At 41.6% G+C, this 18840-nt stretch overlaps 1 protein-coding gene across 2 annotated transcripts in view; it reads right to left on the minus strand.

Moving 5' to 3' along the window:
- CACHD1 (cache domain containing 1) overlaps positions 1-18840 on the minus strand; it is a 243987-nt gene that overhangs the window by 71557 nt on the left and 153590 nt on the right. For both annotated transcript variants that reach the window (XM_002715945.5, XM_051856412.2), the window contains exon 4: positions 18325-18431. In XM_002715945.5, the coding sequence (XP_002715991.3) occupies positions 18325-18431 (107 nt within the window). The remainder of the gene's footprint in view (positions 1-18324; positions 18432-18840) is intronic.

The raw sequence follows: 18840 nt of genomic DNA on the forward strand, positions 1-18840 counted from the left end.
ACAACTTTGTATTTTCTATTTAATTCAGGTTGGCATGTACCAAATGGAAGATCAACCCTGATAAATCAGAATAGACTAGAATGAGAAGCTGTAAGCTCAAGTCCCATCTCTTAAGAGTGGCAAGCCACCTGACCTTAAATTTACTCAATATAGCATCCAATGGCATCTTTCCAAAATGTAAATCAAATCCCACTGCTGCTTTGCTTAAAGCCTGCCTAAGGTTTTCCTCTGCACTCTACATAACATTGAAATCAAGCTTCACCAGGGCCTACACAATCTGCCCCCTCCCCCAACCTCATCTTTCCCCTCTTCAACTCACCACACGGTACAGAAATGCGCCAGGCCTTGGGTATAAAGGGATCCTTTGGGTTGGCATAACTCCTTTATCTACTTTTCACCTACTTAATTCTTTTTGTATCTTCTAGGGTTTGCCTTAAATTTCATCTTCTGGTAAGTTCTTCCTTATTTACCCTTAATGATTAACTTCCATTAGATCACCAAGTGTTTTCCTTCACAGAGAAAAGTGGTAAGGTTATGTGTAGTTATTCATTTAATGTCTCTTACACAGAGGAGCTATAAGCTCCATGGGGTAGGAATAAGTTAGTTTTGTTCATCTTATTCCCAGTACCTACTACATGACTGATTATTTTAGTAAGTACTCTATCAGTATTTGCCGACTAACTGATGATCTTGGCTAAGGCTCTTCTACTCTGTCCCCTAAGAGATTTTCAATTTCTACTTCTATAAAGTAATAGATTTGGACAAGGTGGTCCTAAAGACCCTTTAGAAACCAAAAGAAAAGAATGGCAAAGAATGGCAAAGAATGGAGGCTAAGGGGACAAAGTACACATGTTCATCAACTTAAAATGGTGTTACATCCCAATAGTGCCATCATAAGCTGGAAATATCATTAAGTTGAATAAGCATTTAACACACCTAACCTGCCAGCATCATAATTTAACCTAGCTTACCTTCAGCGTACTCAGACTTACATTAGTCTACAAATGGGGCAAGTCCTCTAACACAAAGCCCATTTTATAATCAAGTATAGATCAAATCTCATTGTTTGTACACACAGATGGGCATTTTTTTAGACATGAGATGGAATGTGAAAATCTAAAACATAAGATCCAAAGAACACCAGCAACACAGTACATTGAGCAGTGGTTGTGTCCCTTGTGACTATGTGGATAACAGGGAAATGAGCTCACTGTCACTGTCCAGCATCAAGGGAGGGTATGGTAATGCATGCTGCCAGTCCAGGCAAAGAGCAGAATTCAAAAACTGAAGTATGATTTCAAATGAATGTGTACTACATCACACCACTGTAAAGTTAAAAAATCATGAAATCCAACTCTCATAAGTTGAGGACCAAGTGTTTACAACTGGAGGAAGAACAAACTTCTAACTGGCCTTGAAAAAGTGTATGTAAAAATATAGAAAAAGAGGACACATTTTTACTTTCTATGGATTTAGGAGGTATAATAAGTCAGTACTGTGAGACAACAGTGATCCCAAGACTACAGTATATACAAAATGTCTAAACACATCAGGAATGTGGTTTAGATGATCGTGTTAGAGAAGATGTAATGTCAAGTCTTTGAAAGGCGAGGAGCCACTCTCATTGTGATCTCTGATGAGCAACAGCAATGAAGAAGTGCTTTCCCACCTAAGGTATTTAAAATTATTATTATTTTAAAGACTTAAAAAAAGATTTATTTATTTAAAGGCAGAATTACAGAAAGAGAAGGAGAGGCAGAGGAGGGAGAGAGAGAGAGAATATCTTCCATCTGCTGGTTCACTCCCCAGATGGCTGCAATGGCCCAAGCACTCCAGCCATGCCCTCCCAGGTGCAGTAGTAGGGAGCTGGATCAGAAGTGGAACAGCTGGGACTTGAACTGGCACTCTGATATGGGATGCCAGTGTCACAGGCAGAGGCTACAATGCCGGTTAGATAAAAATTATAGCAAAGAGTCAGACATCATCCTACCTATTTTACTTTTTAAAAAATTGAATAAGTATATATTTATTGAAATCTTTTCTTAATATATACTAAATTGATCTTCTGTATATAAAGATAATTGAAAATGAATCTTGATGTGAATGGGATGGGAGAGGGAGTGGGAGATGGGATGGTTGCGGGTAGCAGGGAAGTTATGGGGGGCAAAAAGCCACTGTAATCCAAAAACTGTACCTTGGAAATTTATATTTATTAAATAAAAGCTTAAAAAATAAAAAACCTGTCCTCAAAAAAAAGTATATATTTATTAGTAGAAACAATAATAAAATACTTACATTTTAAAGGAAATTTTTTTTAATTTATTTTGACAGGCAGAGTTAGACAGTGAGAGAGAGAGACAGAGAGAAAGGTCTTCCTTTTTCCATTGGTTCACCCCCCAGGTGGCCGTTGCGGCTGGCACGCTGCGCTGATCCGAAGCCAGGAGCCAGGTGCTTCCTCCTGGTCTTCCATGTGGGTGCAGGGAGACCTGAGCCATCCTCCACTGCCCTCCCGGGCCACAGCAGAGAGATGGACTGAAAGAGGAGCAACCAGGACAGAATCCGGCGCACCGACCAGGACTAGAACTCGGGGTGCTGGCGCCGCAGGTGGAGGATTAGCTTATTGAGCTGTGGCGCCGGCCAAAGGAAGTAATTTTTATGAGTTCCTCCCCCAAACTGATCAAATGAAAAACAGCTGAGATTAAGAAGAAAGGCGGGCCGGCGCCGCGGCTCACTAGGCTAATCCTCCGCCTAGCGGCGCCGGCACACCGGGTTCTAGTCCCGGTCGGGGCTCCGGATTCTGTCCCGGTTGCCCCTCTTCCAGGCCAGCCCTCTGCTGTGGCCAGGGAGTGCAGTGGAGGATGGCCCAGGTGCTTGGGCCCTGCACCCCATGGGAGACCAGGAAAAGCACCTGGCTCCTGGCTTCTGCCATCGGATCAGCGCGGTGCGCCGGCCGCAGCGCGCCGGCCGCGGCGGCCATTGGAGGGTGAACCAACGGCAAAAAGGAAGACCTTTCTCTCTGTCTCTCTCTCTCTCACTGTCCACTCTGCCTGTCAAAAAAAAAAAAAAAAAAAAAAAAAAAAAAGAAGAAGAAGAAGAAAGGCATGTGGGCAGGCCAATGGGATAAGGCTGGGAACTGCAGTTTCTCAGCACTTGGGCCCACAGTGCCTCAGCTGACACTGAGACTTCAAGGGGACCTCAGATGGGCTTCCACAGCCTACCTGCTCAGGTAAGCATCACTGGCACTGTTGTGCTCTGAACTTCGGCTGGAATAACTGTTCCTTCATGGATAATGAGGACTCCTAGAGAAGCTGTCAGTAGGCAGAGATTTGTGTCTGTTCTCACCTGTTCTTGAGCTCTCCTTAAGAACAAGGTAACATCAAATGGCACAGAAGACATTTCTCTCGGACAGGAAGAAAGATGTATTTTTCCTGCATGACTTCCCCTAAAGGTATTCATAGTCTCAAAAGCTATGATTAACTTCAAGTACAAGACATCACAACATCTTATGTTAATCTGTGAGAAGACTCCTATTGCCAGGTAATCAGTTCTATTCAATCTTTGACTCTAAAGGCTTCCATGAAAATGCACACAGTAAAACAAGACACATACTGAAGAGATGCATAATCTGAAAAAGATGTGATAATAGCTAAGACAAGGAGGAGGAGGAAGAAGGGAAAGAGGAAGTGGAAGGGGAAGAAGGAGGGTTATTGCTTAACAATTTGTTTTATAAATTCAATAGAATTATTGTAATTTTATAGACAATAAAACTGAAGCTGCGACATAGTGACATATCCATGGCCACACAGATATTAAAACTAAAGCAGGCAAACTTAGATCAACAAATCTTCCCCACCCTGGCCACCCAGATATTAAAAGTATAGTAGGCCAATTTGGAACAACAGATCTTCCCCTCTTCCTGCCTTTCAAATATTCATTGAGTCCTCACTGTGTGAATTATTGCTGGGTCCAGAATTCCATCTGGTAAACCAAGGGGAGGTTTTCTGCACACAGCAGTGAGAACACAGGAGAGAGGGTGCACCGGGAGAGGTGCTTCAGATCTGACTGCCAGCGGCTACCACCATTCCTAGATGTTTGTCCAGAGCAACCCAAAAGGGGCAGCTTTTGAGCATCATCGAAGCTCTGTGATTTCTGTACCATACAATGCCAAATAACAATCATGAAATGGAAACAGGTCTTTAACAAGGTCTAGCCCCTCTGTCTCACTCTAGTAAGGACCTCAACAAGTTGACTCTTTATCTCTTATAGTTTCTATCCTGATTCTAGGCAAATACCAACAATTTTGTAATAGTCACTTGCTTGTTCAACCACAGCACACAATCATTATCAGGTAAGTAGCTGAAACAATGGGCATTTCCCCTTTCAGGCATTCTTTCTGTTCCATTTATTGAGTCTCAAAATCCACCATACAGTACAGTCTACAGTACACTGAATTCTCAGGGGATAATATTCACATATGGGCCCCAGATTTCCTGGTCCCCAAATATTTTCCTTATAATTTCACCATCTATATTTACTTGGTTCTATGTTACTGTCCTAACTAGTCAACACAAAACCAATGAAGAGCCTCAAACTCCTTGCCTGCGTTAAGGTTTAAACCACCCTGTCTCTACGAGAGATGGGGTATAAGTCACTTGTAGTTGGGTTGTGACTTTTTTTTTTCTTAACATTATTCACAAAGGAAGGGACAAAAAGAAAATGTAGTGGAAAGGTTGTTGCCTCCTCTCTCAAGGAACTCTAGGTCTTCTGATGTCCAGCCCAATACACTCAGTAATTTACACAAAAAGCTGCCTACCTCCCACAGCTTGCCACAGAAAACACTTGAGTTTTCCTAAATATACAGTGGCCCAGACACACAATATACAGACACTTCCTTGACAGGCCAGAATTTATGTAGCTCCCCTCAAACATATTCTGTGCAATAGCCACCATTTTGGGGACAATGAACAGAAATGAGCATTCTGAGGACTGCTGACTATGTGTATTGCTTAGTGCAGGGATCTCACTTTCTGCCTCTGGGTCCAGAACACTGTCTACTAAACCAAGGGAAAGTTTTTCATACACAGCAAGGGGAACACAGGCGAGAGGGGGCTGTAGAGACAGGTGCTTTAGATCTGACCTCCAGTGCCCAACACCATTTCTAGATGTTACCCAGAGCACCCCAAGAGACAACACATTTCCGGCATTATATCCTCTCATCCCTTTAAAATTCCTGCTCCTTGCTTCTATCCTGAGTATCGCTTACCCATCTATTCTGGAGAGGCCACAGTTCAGGGACACCCAGATACTGTTTATACTGCTCCAGGAGTGAATACCTTCAGTACTGACCATGTACCAGGTACTTTTAAATATCTCATTTCATTCTTAAATCAACCAAATGAGGCAGATTTTATTTATATTTAGGAATCTGAGGCACAGAGAAATTAATTTTCAAAGTATACAATAGCTACCAAGAGCTAGAATGTGGAGGTTCATTAGAGAGATCTTATTATTCTCATTTTATAAGTAAGACTATTCCGGGTCAGAAAAAAGGAGTGAGTTAAGCCCTAGACTCTGAATGAGATTCAAATCATGTGGCCCAGTGATTCTGCCACCACACTGACCAGCTAGTGAAGGTTCACTGCAAAAGTTAAGCCAATGACAGTTGACCAACCCTGTTCCTGGGGACAACACAATGATCCTCTCCTATCTGCCTGCATTTGTTTTAGTCTAATACTAAGGAGAGGTCTTCTTCAAATCTCTGGTTCTGATCTGAGCTCTTCAGGCCTATTCTAGGCTAGTTATAAGAAGCAAAATAACCAGTCCATTCTGTCCTTGATTCAGATGAGTTAGCCAGGTCCTGGACTCAGAGAATATAGAATAAACTTCTGGCATAATCCAAAACCAGTAAAGATCTGCTGCTGTATCTGTTTCTCTCTAGCACACCACTCCCAGAGGATCCAAAAGTCCAGGTGATCGTCAAGGTCATGGAAAGAGTAACAGAAAATTAACAGAAATGCCATTCTCAAGCCTGGCTAATCATTACAATCAGTCTTTGAAACTTACAGATTCCCAAGCCTTACCAAGCCAACATTCTGACTCACTAGGTTTGGCCGAGGGGTCAAATTAGAGTTTTGTTTTAGTAAAGTGACTTAGGACCAGCAAGGTTTGGGGTCACTAATCCAACACGTTAAAATCTATCATTCCATCAGTGTCCTTGGCTTCCTAGACCGTTTCTCTCCTTGGTTTCTTCTTCCTAGACTACTTCTTCTCCTTGGTTTCTATATTTCCAACATAAAACATTTTTCAAATCTTATTTAATTTGACAAAAATATTAGAGCCGGTGTTGTGGTGTAGTATACGGGGCCACTGCCTGCAATATAAGGCACCCTATATTGTACCAGTTTGAGTCTCAGGTGCTCTACTTTTCATCCAGCTCCCTGCTGGTATGTCTGGGAAAGCAGTAAAGATGGCCCAAGTCCTTGGGCCCTTGCACTCATATGGGAGACCCGGAAGAAGTTCCTGGCTTCTGGCTCTGGTCTGGCCCGGCCCTGGCCATTTCAGCCATTTGGTGAGTGAACCAGCAGATGGAAGATCTCTTTCTAACTGTGCCTTTCAAATAAAAGAAAAATAAATCTTAAAAAATACTAGCATCAACAAGAATAAAAACTTTCCTATATTCTAAGTTGTTAAGTAACTTGGAACAGTGGTCCACACTGATTCTGCATTTAGTGCCCTCCCAGCCCACCCTCATACAGCCACCTTGTCTATGCCATGACCTTTCTTCACCATCCTCCTCCCACTCTTGGATGACCTGAATAGTGTTCCTGTTTCTCCTTCTTCTGCACTTCCTCCCACTCTTCACAAAGCTCTCTGGTCTCCCCTGCTTAAAAATCTGTCAGTTCGTTGCCTTCAATGTAGAAACAAATCAAAACAAACCAAAATTCCTCAGACTGATATTCTAGACCCATTCAATCTGGCTTGACACCACTCTCATTTTCTGCTTACACTCCTCTTAAATGATGATCCATTCTGATTGCATCTGGAGTCGCTTTCGAGACTCTAAAATGTATACTTGTACAAGCACATCATTTGGATAATTCCTATTCATCTTTCAAGACCCAGCTCAGAGCTCATAACTGGGGTCAAGTGCCCTAGGCCTATCTTTTTCATCTCAGTACTTAGCACTGCATTGTAATTGTACTTGTTTGTTGATTTTTCTTCTTTTCACCCCTCCTGCCAACATACACAGACACCACTAGATTGGGAGCTCTCCAAGGATACAAGCTCTGTTTTACCTTGGTGCTGGCATAGTAACTACCACGTAGTTCTCACCTGAGAGAAGCTCTTTATGAGGGAAAATGAAGGAGTCAGGGTTAATGCTGGGTCTCAGGCTCAGAAAGCTACTAAAATCTAGCTTTTCTATTAACTGACATGGAACAGGGCCTAAAGAGAAAGTCTGTGTGGGTGGACAGATTGTAGGTTTGGTTTTAGATCTTGAGTTTCAAGTGTCTATAGGCAGAACACAGGACAGAGATACATTTCTTTATCTTAAGCAGTCTACTGTAGGAAGGGCCATTAGATTTGGAGTCAGGACATACAATGCTTAGTGATATCAATACCAACAGTGAGCTCTCTGAATTTTCATGGATCAGTGAACTTCTCTGGGCTTTTTCTTATCTATGAAAGGAAGCTGATATTTATCCTTGGTATTTATGCTAATAATATGAGAATATGGAATGGCTTATAAGATACTAATTAAGAAGTGATAGATTGGGGACCATGTTGTGGTACAGTGGGTTAAGCCACCACCCGCAGTACTGGAATCCAAATGGGCACCATTTCTAGTCCTGGCTACTCTACTTCCATCCCAGCTCCCTGCTAATGTACTTAGAAAAGCAGCAGAGGACAGCCCAAGTGCTTGGGCCCCTGTGGCCATGTGGGAGACCCAGAGGAAGCTCCTGGCTCCTAGCTTCAGCCTGGCCCAGTCCTAGCCATTGTGGACATTTGGGGAGTGAGCCAGCGGGTGGAATACATCTCTCTCTGGCTTTCCCTCTCTGTAACTCTGCCCTTCAAATAAGTAAAACAAATCTTTTTTTTTTTTTTAAAGAAGTGATAGATCGATGCATGTATGTGTGTACACAGTATGTTTGGACTTATCATGCTAAGTTTCACATGAATAAAATGACAGATTCATCAGTAGAATCTGTCATTCTACATACCTGCAACATTTATGTGTGCCGATGTGCTGCTAGGCTAAGGAAATTCATGCTACAATCACAATCACAACCACAATATTTCCTTCATTAAAGTCCTTCAAAAGTCCTGAGTTTCCCATTATAAAGAAGAATAAAAAAAATCACTAAGGATTTACTGTGTACTTGTTATGGGCAAGGCACTGGATTGGGCATACAGCATACAAAAAGTGAATAAAAAGGGGCATAGGGTCAAGGAGATGTACAAACAAAAAATTAAAACTAAGCATGGCTCAGAGCAAAGTTATGGAGAATTATAGCTGAGCAGACACAACTCTGAAGGTCCCTAGCTTTTGGGCTCACCTGGGTTGGCAGAGGCCGCCGTTGAAACCATCCTCTCCCATGGCCAATCCCGCCTCCTTCCCTTTCCTGATGGGCTACCAGGCTCCATCTCAGAGTCTGCTTCTTGGGAAACTCAACCTGCCACAACAAGCTACAAGAGTCAGGCAAGGTAACAGCACGAGCAGAAATATGGAGGAGGGGAAGAGGTTGATGATTTTGAAGAACTAAAAAGTGTTTCCCTGAGACTTGAGCCCAGAACACTTAAGGAGAAGCAGTGAAAGATAAAGGTGGGGGCTGGCACTGTGGTGTAGCAGGTAAAGCTGCTGCCTGCAGTGAGCAGTCCTGGCTGCTCTACTTGTGATCCAGCTCTGCTATGGCCTGGAAAGCAGTGAAAGATGGCCCAAGTTCCTGGGCCCCTGTACCCACATGTGAGACCTGGAAGAAGCTCCTGGTTCCTGGCTTTGGATTGGCCCAGCTCCAGCCATTGGGTTCTTTTGGGGAATGAACCAGCAGATGGAAGACCTCTCTCTCTCTCTCTGTCTCTGCCTCTCTGTAACTCAGCATTTCAAATAAATAAATCTTAAAAAAGAAAAAAAGGGAAAGGCAAAAAGAAAGATAGGGTAAAGGCCTAAGCTCTACCTACATCGTAGAGGCAAAGGGGACTCATCAGAGGTTTCTGAGAAATAAAGTTACAGAGTAGAGATTTTCTTTTTGAAAAATTGCTTAATTAATTTATTAGGGAGGTAGAGAGAGAAACGCACACATACACAGACAGATAGAGACTGAGCTCCGATCCATTTGATCACTCTCCAAATGACCACACTGACCCCTGCCTGGGGCCCAAACTGGGAACGGACAACTCAGTTCAGTTCTTCCACATGGGATGGCAGGGAGCAGGGTGCACACAGGAAGCTGGAATCAGGAGTGGAGTTTGAATTCAAACTCTGCCTTCTGATATGGGATGTGGGTGTCCCAAGTGGCAACTTAACTGCTAGGCCAAATGTTTGCCCCAGAACAGGTATTTTCAAAACACTACTACCTGTACATGATGTATTGAAGAATTCCCAGTGTAACCAGGATGCGGATGCCAGTGATTGTGAAAATGAACCCAGACTGAAGATCTTAGATCTGTGTCCAGAAGTTGGTAATTCAATAAGTAAACTCTGAAATAGGCTGGGGCTGGAGCTAGAGATTTAGGATTCAGCAGTACATGGTAGGAGCTAGATGGAGAATCTTCAATAAGGTCAGGAGGATGGCGATTAGAAGACGTGTATGGATATACACCCCGAGGGACAGAATCGAGTGAAAGGAGCCCCAGAAGACTCCTACGGACTAAGCAGAGAAGAAAGAGGAGGAATCGTAGAGGCTAATTTTAGAGAAACCAAAGGATAAGATAAGTTTATACATCAACCACTACAAAGTGGACAAATAAAATAACAAGAGCATTGGGGCTGGCACTGTGGTGCAGTAGGCTAAGCCTCTGCCTGTGGCACCGACATCCCATATGGGCACTGGTTCTGGCTGTTCTTCTTCTGATCCAGCTCTGTTTATAGCCTGGGAAAGCAGTAGATGATGGCCCAAATGCTTGGGCTCCTGTAGACCCACAAGAGAGACCGGAGGAGGCTCCTGGCTCTCGGTTTCAGAATGGCCCAACTCCGGTCATTATGCCCATTTGGGGCGTGAACCAGTGAATGCAAGACCTTTCTGTCTCTCCCTCTGTCTGTAACTCTACCTCTCAAATAAATAAAATATTAAAAAAAAAAAAAAAAGCAGAGGATCATTTGAAGTCCTTCAAGAGAGTAAGGATATCCAGTAACAAAAATATTTATTTATGGGGCCGGCGCCGTGGCTCACTTGGTTAATCCTCCGCCTGCGGCGCCGGGTTCTAGTCCTGGCTTCCCCTCTTCCAGTCCAGCTCTCTGCTGTGGCCCGGGAGGGCAGTGAGGATGGCCCAAGTGCTTGGGCCCCTGCACCCGCATGGGAGACCAGGAAGAAGCACCTGGCTCCTGGCTTTGGATCGGCATAGCTCCGGCCGTAGCAGCCATTTAGGGGGTGAACCAATGGAAGGAAGACCTTTCTCTCTGTCTCTCTTTAAAAAAATATTTATTTATTTAGTTCAAAGTCATATGTGGGGATGGGAGTGTGTGTGTGGGGGGGAGAGACAGGAAGGGAATGAGTTATCTTCCATCTCAATAGCCACATCTGGTTGAGGCTGAAGCCAAGAGCAAAGAACTCCATCCTTGCCTCCTATGTAGGTGGCAGGGGACTAAGTACTTGGCCATCTTCTCGTGCCTTCCCAAGTACATTAGTAGGGAGCTGGATCAGTAGAGCAGCTAAGACTCAAACTGGCTCTCTGATATTGGAAGCTTATTAACCCGCTGTGCAAAAACACCAGTGCCTATCCAGCATTTCTAATACTGAGATAAAGTGGGACAAAGTGTTCAATTGGAGTGGACTGTTTAATCCAATGATTCCATACAATCATTACTAAAATGATATATAAGCATAATTATACATACATAGGAACTTCAAGAAGTTCATAGCAAATGCATATTATGAAAATATTATACATAGGGGGCGGTGCTGTGGTGTAGTGGGTAAAAGCCTCTGCCTGCAGTGCTGGCATCCCATAAAGGTGCCGGTTCGAGACCCGGCTGCTCTACTTCCATAGCTCTCTGCTATGGCCTGGGAAAGCAGTGGGGGAATGCCCAAGTCCTTGGGCCCCTGCACTCATGCGGGAGAAGAAGCTCCTGGCTCTGGCTTTAGATCGGCCCAGCTCAGACCACTGCAACCATTTGGGGGGGTGAACCAGCGGATGGAAGATCTCTCTCTCTCTCTCTCTGCCTCTCTGTAACTCCACTTTCCAAATAAATAAATAAATAAATAAATCTGTAAAAAATTGTTATACATGAATTTAAATTTTTTGTACCAAAATAAAACTTATTTGTAAATTCCATTTAATTTAATTTGTGGAAAACAAACTTTTTAACTTATCACTGTGCATATGCATGAGAATATTCAGAATACATTTTCTTTTTTTCTTTTTTAAGTTTATTTATTTTATTTGAAAGGCAGAGTTACAGTGAAGAAGGAGAGACAGAGAGATCTTCCATCTGCTGGTTCACTCCCCAAATGGCTTCAATGGCCGGGGCTGGGCCAGACCAACATTAGGAGCCAGAAGCTTCTTCTGGGTCTCCCACATGAGTGCAAGGGCCCAAGGAATGGGCTGCTTTCCTAGTTGCATTCACAGGGAGCTGGATAGTAAGTGGAGCAGCCGGGACTTGAACCAGTGTCTACATGGGATTCTGGCATTACAGAAGGCAGCTTAACCTGCTGTGCTACAGCACTGGTCCCTCAGGGTATGTTTTCTAAGTTTATAAAAAAGTAGGCTATATCCATTATAATCATAGTGTACTATATTATGTATTATAATATATAATCAAGTATGGGCAATAAAATTTTCTGAATTCAGTATAATAGGATTCTTTTAAGGAATATAAGAAAGGCAAGATTTTGAAGTATTTGAGAATATAAGATGAGAGCTTGAAGGGGAAATCAGAGGAAAGAAAAGGGCCCTTTGTTGGTTGACTTAATTTTGTTCATGTATATATACATATAAATATGCAAACATATATGAATACAAACTGAATCATATAAGTTCCAGAATTTAGATTTTAACTGAAGATGTGATATAAATAATTACCATATCTTTTATGACACTAATACAATTATGAAGCAAGGGTAACTGGGCATAAAAAAAAGAACAAGAAATTCCAGGCTTGGCTCATTTTTATTTTTTTATTTTAGGCTTTTAGGTTGAACAGGCCTTTTTCCTGCTTTGTTACTAGGAAAACTTGAATGCATATCTAACAGATAATTTTCATGGTCCAGATGATATGGCTCCTTGACTTAGAATGAGGTTATATCCCTATAAACCCACAGTAAATGGAAAATATTTTATATTGAAAATATAACCTAACCTAACCTACCAAATGTCATAGCTTAGCTTAGCCTGTCTTCAACATGCTCAGAACACTTACATTAGTCTTACACAGTCCAACATAAGCCTATTTTATTTAATTTTTAAAAGACTTTATTTATTTGAAAGGCAGAGTCACAGAGAGGCAGAGGCAGAGGCAGAGAGAGAGGTCTTCCATCCGCTGGCTTACTCCCCAGATGGCCGCAACAGTGAGAGCAGGGCCTATCCGAAGACAGGCATCAGGGCCTTCTTCTGGGTATCCCACATGGATGCAGGGGCCCAAGCACGTGAACCATCCTCTATTACTTTTCCATGCCATAGCAGAGAGATGGATTGGAAGAGGAGCAGCCGAGTTCCAAACCAGTGCCCATGTGGATGCTAACACTGCAGGTGGTGGCTTTACCTGCTAAGCCACAGCACAGGCCCTAAGGCTATTTTATAATAAAGCTGAATATCTCATGCATGTACACAGCTGCTTTGTAGGCAAAATGGAATGGGAAAACAACACAAACTCTACAAAACACTGGCAAAACAGTACACTGTAGAGGGTGTATGGTCTCCCCTTGTGACCATGTGTCTAACTGAGAGCTAGGGCTGCCAAGCTTCACAAGAGAGCATCCTACAGCATGTGGCTAGCCTGGCTAAAGACCAAGATTCGAAGTGTGGGTTCTGCTGAATGCTTATCACTTTTGTACCATTGAAAAGTTGAAAAAAGGCAGTCTCCAGGGCCTACCTGCACCTCCCGTAGCATTTACTTCTATAACGTGACTTATAAATGCCCCTTACACCCCGTGAGTCCTGTATCTCAATGAAGACCGCAACGTTACCAAGATCGAAGTTTGCAACTTCAAATGCTCTTTAAATCAAACACAATAAAGAAAGTCCAGACACTTTTTCTTTCACCGAGAAAGACTAACTCCCACTTCTACTCTCACAGCAATTGCATAACTCAAGAGAGCAAGAGGCAACTTTCCTTGTGGACTCTTCAAATAAACTCTCTTTAGGGATCAGGCCACGCGAAAGAAAATAGCGCAGCAGGAATTTGAAAGAAAAAAAAAAAAAAGAGAGTGAGAAACTGTGGATAAAAGCAAGAAAGAACCTGAGCAAAACATTACCAGCACCGTAATATAACACATGCACTGTCAAACTTCAGTTATTTGAATGGTATCAGGGACAAGGAGTCAATTGAGTAAGTAGAGTTATGGTAGGGGCGGTTTTAAAAAAAAGAATGCACATGTGTGTTGGATGGATGGACACATGACTTAGTTTTGGATAAATGAAGCTAAGAATGGTTTACAATTTATGTGAGTCTGCTTCCAGTGAGTCTGAAAGGCAATCCGAAACTGTTATCAATTAAGGGTCCATTGATGGATTATATACAGTCGGAAAGAGCCTGAGGCTGGACATCTTACAGATGTAAATATCAGACATGTGATAGCCTACGGAGTACATTAATTCTGCTCTGAAAAGAGACATGAACTGTAGAGGAGGAAAAGGGGGGAACTGTGAGGTCACCCTTCCCCATCCACCACCCCTCTCGCATTACAAATGACGGCTCAAATGTGTGGACCTTGGGATGCAGCCACTGCCTAGGAGAAAGTCACAGAACTTCAAATGCAGTCAAGTCAGTTCTTAAATACCTAAACATTGCCAAAAGCTGCTTGTAAGTCCAGCTCTGTCAAGTGTGCTAAGGACTCTTGTTAGGTAGTAGCTTGTACTTGGGACATGCTCTTAGAAATATCAAACTTTGAGATCTGGTCTTTAAGCACATTCTGCCTACCACTTCCCTCCCCACCCTAATTTTCAATTATGTTAATGTTCTCCCCCTTAACAAATAAACACTGAAATAAAACAGCATCTTGTTGGGATTCTTGATGATTTGTACAGCTGAGCTTTACACAGAAAGTAATCGTAATACAATGAATAGGTCTTTAACTCCTCATACCTGGTCCGCACTTTCAGCTGCTGATTTTGCTTCTCAGTTCTCTGAGGAAACAGAATCACTAAGAAGGGGATGTCCCCAAGTTCCAGACACTTTGACACTACAGCCATCACCCTACAGGCATCAATACCCACTTATTTTTCCTTCCTTCTTACTATGAATAAACACTGTCTCTACTTGGATGCTACTACTTATGATGTTTAATCAAGGAAAAGGCTCCCATGTCATCAGTTTTGCTTTCCTGGATCATTCCCTTTAGCACATAAACTGGCTGCAATTTTTCTTTTTAAAATTATCTTCTTGACTTGCCTGGCCCTCCAGCTTTCTTCTACGTGAACCTCAAGCATTTTTGGATTTACTGTCTCTAACGCCTCTCTTTCATTCTCAAGAGTTTGAACTCATCTAAAGCAAGGGTTAAAGCCCATGGTTGGTTTTCTAAACCCTCATCTTACTGGAACCACTTGACTGGTTGATCTCTCCCTCTTTCTTTAAACCCTTTGATCTCTTGGCTTCAGGGAGATGAGTCTCTTGGTTCTCCCCCAACCAGACCAGCTATTCCTTCTCTAAGTCCTTTCCTGCTTCCTCTTTCCTCAGTGTCTTCTAAGTGGTAAAGCGCCCCAAGACGCAGTCCCTTGAGCACTTCTCTTTTTAGCTGAATCTCTTGCTATGTGATCTTAGTAAGTCTCATGATTTAAGTCCCACCTATATGTAATGAATCTCACATTTATTTCTCTAATCTGATCTAGTCTCTGGACTCCAGACTTGTATAATCAACTGCCTATGAGGGCTTTCTATATGGATTCTAGTGAGCATCTCAAATTTAACTACTAGAAAACTCAACTGCTGATTCCTTATCTTCTCTCAGCATTGTCATCACAGTAAACAGCAACTCTCTTTCTCATTGATAGGTTAAATGTCTTAGAAGGCCTTCTTGACTCTTTTCTTACTCATACACCATGACAGGCCCTCCCCTTTGCAGCTCCATTATCCAATTAATCAGCAAACCCTTTGGTTCCCCTTCAAAACATATTCAGAATTCAACCATTTCTTACCACCTCCACCATCGATATATCATTAACAGCATCAGCATTTGTTGCCTGAAATTTGGAGTAGTAACTAGCCTGTTAAATGATTTTGCTGCTTTCAACTTTGCTTGTACTCTTGTCACAATACCAAGTAAACCTTTTGGCCTTAGTCAAATCATGTCACTTCCCTTTGCAAATCCCTACCCCACTCCAGTGGCCACCTTTCTCACTCAAGGAACAAGCTACAAGTCCTTATAATTTTTAGGCCAGTGAAGTTAGGCTCCTGATGATCTGGCCTTCAACTACCTCTCTGGCCTACCCCCTCAACCACCCCTCTGGCACATTCCATCACAACCCTGTGCAGAGGCCTTGCAGTTTCTGAACGCATCACACTTTCTTCCAACTCAAAGCCTCTGCTGGGATATGTTTCCTCCAGTCGGCCTCCTGGTTCACAACCCATCTTACCCAGATCTCGCTGATGAGCCCTTCTGCAAAATAGTAAGTCTCCTTCCTCCCAACCCATCCCCAGGCAAGAATATTCCCTCGGTCTGATCCCTGTATTACTTTTCAATGATAGCACCCATCATCATCCGTCAGGTGTATTTGCCTGTCCATTCGTTTCAAATCTATGCCTTCAGGCCCCCAAATAACTAGTTCTTTGTTTCATTTACAGCTCCTGACCTAGTAAAAAGCAGTGTTTACCACAGAGAAGGTACATGATAAATATTTGTTGAATGAATTCTGCCTGTACATTCCAATTCATAAATGGGAGGCTATTGTCTGGAAGAATGGCTTCAGTATTCACACACAAAAAAGGCCTACTATTAATAATGTTACAGATAGATATCAACAATATGCTCACTATCTGAAACAATGAACCGACATAAAATAAGGCAATGAGAATGTAGCTGACTACAGTAGTTTCCAGATTCTCCAAGATTAAGTCCATTGAGGTGGGTGATCTGGCAAGGGACCATCACTGTGGACCCCAATTTAGCAAGTACTACTCTTAGACTGCCCAGGTTTGCCCTTTCTTACTTTCCCAATCACATAGTCAGGAGGGTAACTGCGCTTTCTTCTTCTTTTTTTTTCCCATAAAATCAAATTTTATTTATTTTTAGCCAATAGATTTGATGCCTGAATGTTATTTCTTAAAATTTTTAGAAAAATTATTTAAGGTATACAAATTACATGTATACAGATTTAGGAGCACAGTGATACTTTCCACCCTATCCCACTCCCACTCCCACCCCTCTTCCTCCTTCTCCTATGCCCTCTCTTAATTTTCACAATGATTTACTTCCAAGTTTGCTTTACAGTCATAAAATTAACCCTATACTAAATAATGAGTTCAACAAAGAGTATGAAGGAAAAAAAAAACACTCTTTCTTAACATAGAGACAAGGGCTATAAAGAATCATCGAAGCTCAAAATGTCAATTTCATTCTCATATATTAAATTTAACTCAGTTTCCTATACAAACTCAACACCTGGTTGAGGATCTATTATCAGAGGCAGGTTAAGAGAGACACTGTCTACCAGAAAGGCATTTGAAATAAATGCTTTTGGAAACAGTTTATAATTTCTTCTTAACTCTATTTTTTTTCTGATTAAAAAAGAGATTTAGTTTAAAATTAGAAACATTACTATGAAAGTAAAAATACTCTAAAAGATAATTGTCAACGTTTCTGTGTGGCTCCTTCTAAATCTTGTATAAATAATGCACTGATTTCTTGATTAATTCAAATATATCAGAAGTGAATGTGAATCATAAAAATTTGCACACAATGTTAGATTAGATTGTGTATTTTTCAGGCACACTAACTCAAAGGTTGCTATTTCAGCCAAGTCTTCAGAACCAGTAATGTACCTTGTGTTCTGAGCATTTCTGAGGGGAAGTACTACATTTGGGACCCTGGAGAATTGAGTCCCAGCTTTGTACCAACTGTAGAATCTTCCAGTTTCCTCTGCCCATTCTACTCTGTTCTGTCATAGTTTTAATGCAAAAATTCTTATTTAGCTTCCTTTCTAGTAGTACACCCTACCTATTCCAGAGGCCTTCTAGAATCTCTGACCAATAAAAAAATGGCTGAACCCATTATAAATAGACCCAGGTGCTTTGTGCCTGGCAGAGTTCTGTCAGTCCATTTATCTAGCAGTTATAATTTTATTATCCCTAAGAAGCATGAAACTTAAAGCTCTTTCTTTCCAGACTTAATAGATTACCTGGTTTGTCTAAACAAATCCCAAAGACTACAATTTCTCTCCCAGACAGAGATTAGATGCGGCCCTAAAAGTAAATATTCTGGTCCTCTGGCTTCCTTCTTATGTGTCTACAAGAGAAATTGACTGAGAATTTCAGTTCTTAGTGTTTAGAATTAGATTAGAGCCTTCAGCTTTCCAGCCATAAGGGAAGTATAGGACCTGAGTCCCAGATTCTTCCTTGGTAAAAATCTGAGCATTGAGACTGCACCCATCTTAAAAAGTAAAGCCTCTTGGTTCTGAGGTCCATCAATCAATAAATGTACATTAGACAAAAAAAAAGGGGGGGGGAATATGTTATGGTACTCTAGATTAAGAAAGCAAAGATATGTATTACTTTGGAGCAATAAGCAGTTACACAAACATCTACTTCATATTTATTATCACTGCATATGACTTAATTCCAGTCTGATGGTTTGTCTTCCAATCCTTCTTCGGATGCTTAATTTTTCAGCAAGAAATACCCATTAAGTATATTATATTTTTCTTCAAATCTTATAGAAAAATGTTTGAAGCAATACATTTATTTAATTCCATCTGGTAGAATACAGTTCACCTTCATAAAACCAATAGATTACTGACCTGAATTTAAGTCTCGTCCTGGGTTGAAGGCCCGGCTATTAACAGTGGTAGAAAGTCGATCACAACTAATTGTTCTAGATACATTAGTATTAAAGTTTCCATCAAATCTGAAACAATAGAAGAGAATTAAAAATCCTCATTTAGTCATTATTCAATCTAGAAAAGCCATCCAATAAAAATAACACCCACACTGTGTGAGAAACAGATCAATCCAAAAATAGTAAAACTTCAACTTTACAGTTAAATACTCACAAGTCATTTCAGAACAGTGTGTGTGTATGTGTGTGTATCTGTCTGTCTGTCTGGGGGTGGCTGGTGCCCTCTGTAACTAGAGGGCTTAGAAGTCAAGTTCAATTTTAGGAAGATTAAAAAAAAACAATCTTGGAACCAACTTTTCCTAATGAAATTGAGTCAGTACTATTGATAAAATCATATAGGAAACAGATGACAAAATTCATATTAGAATTATAAAAATTCAGACTTGAGCTTTGACATCACATGTAAAATAGAATTCTT

Source organism: Oryctolagus cuniculus, chromosome 7 (genome assembly GCF_964237555.1).
Source record: "Oryctolagus cuniculus chromosome 7, mOryCun1.1, whole genome shotgun sequence".
NCBI classification, from domain to species: domain Eukaryota; kingdom Metazoa; phylum Chordata; class Mammalia; order Lagomorpha; family Leporidae; genus Oryctolagus; species Oryctolagus cuniculus.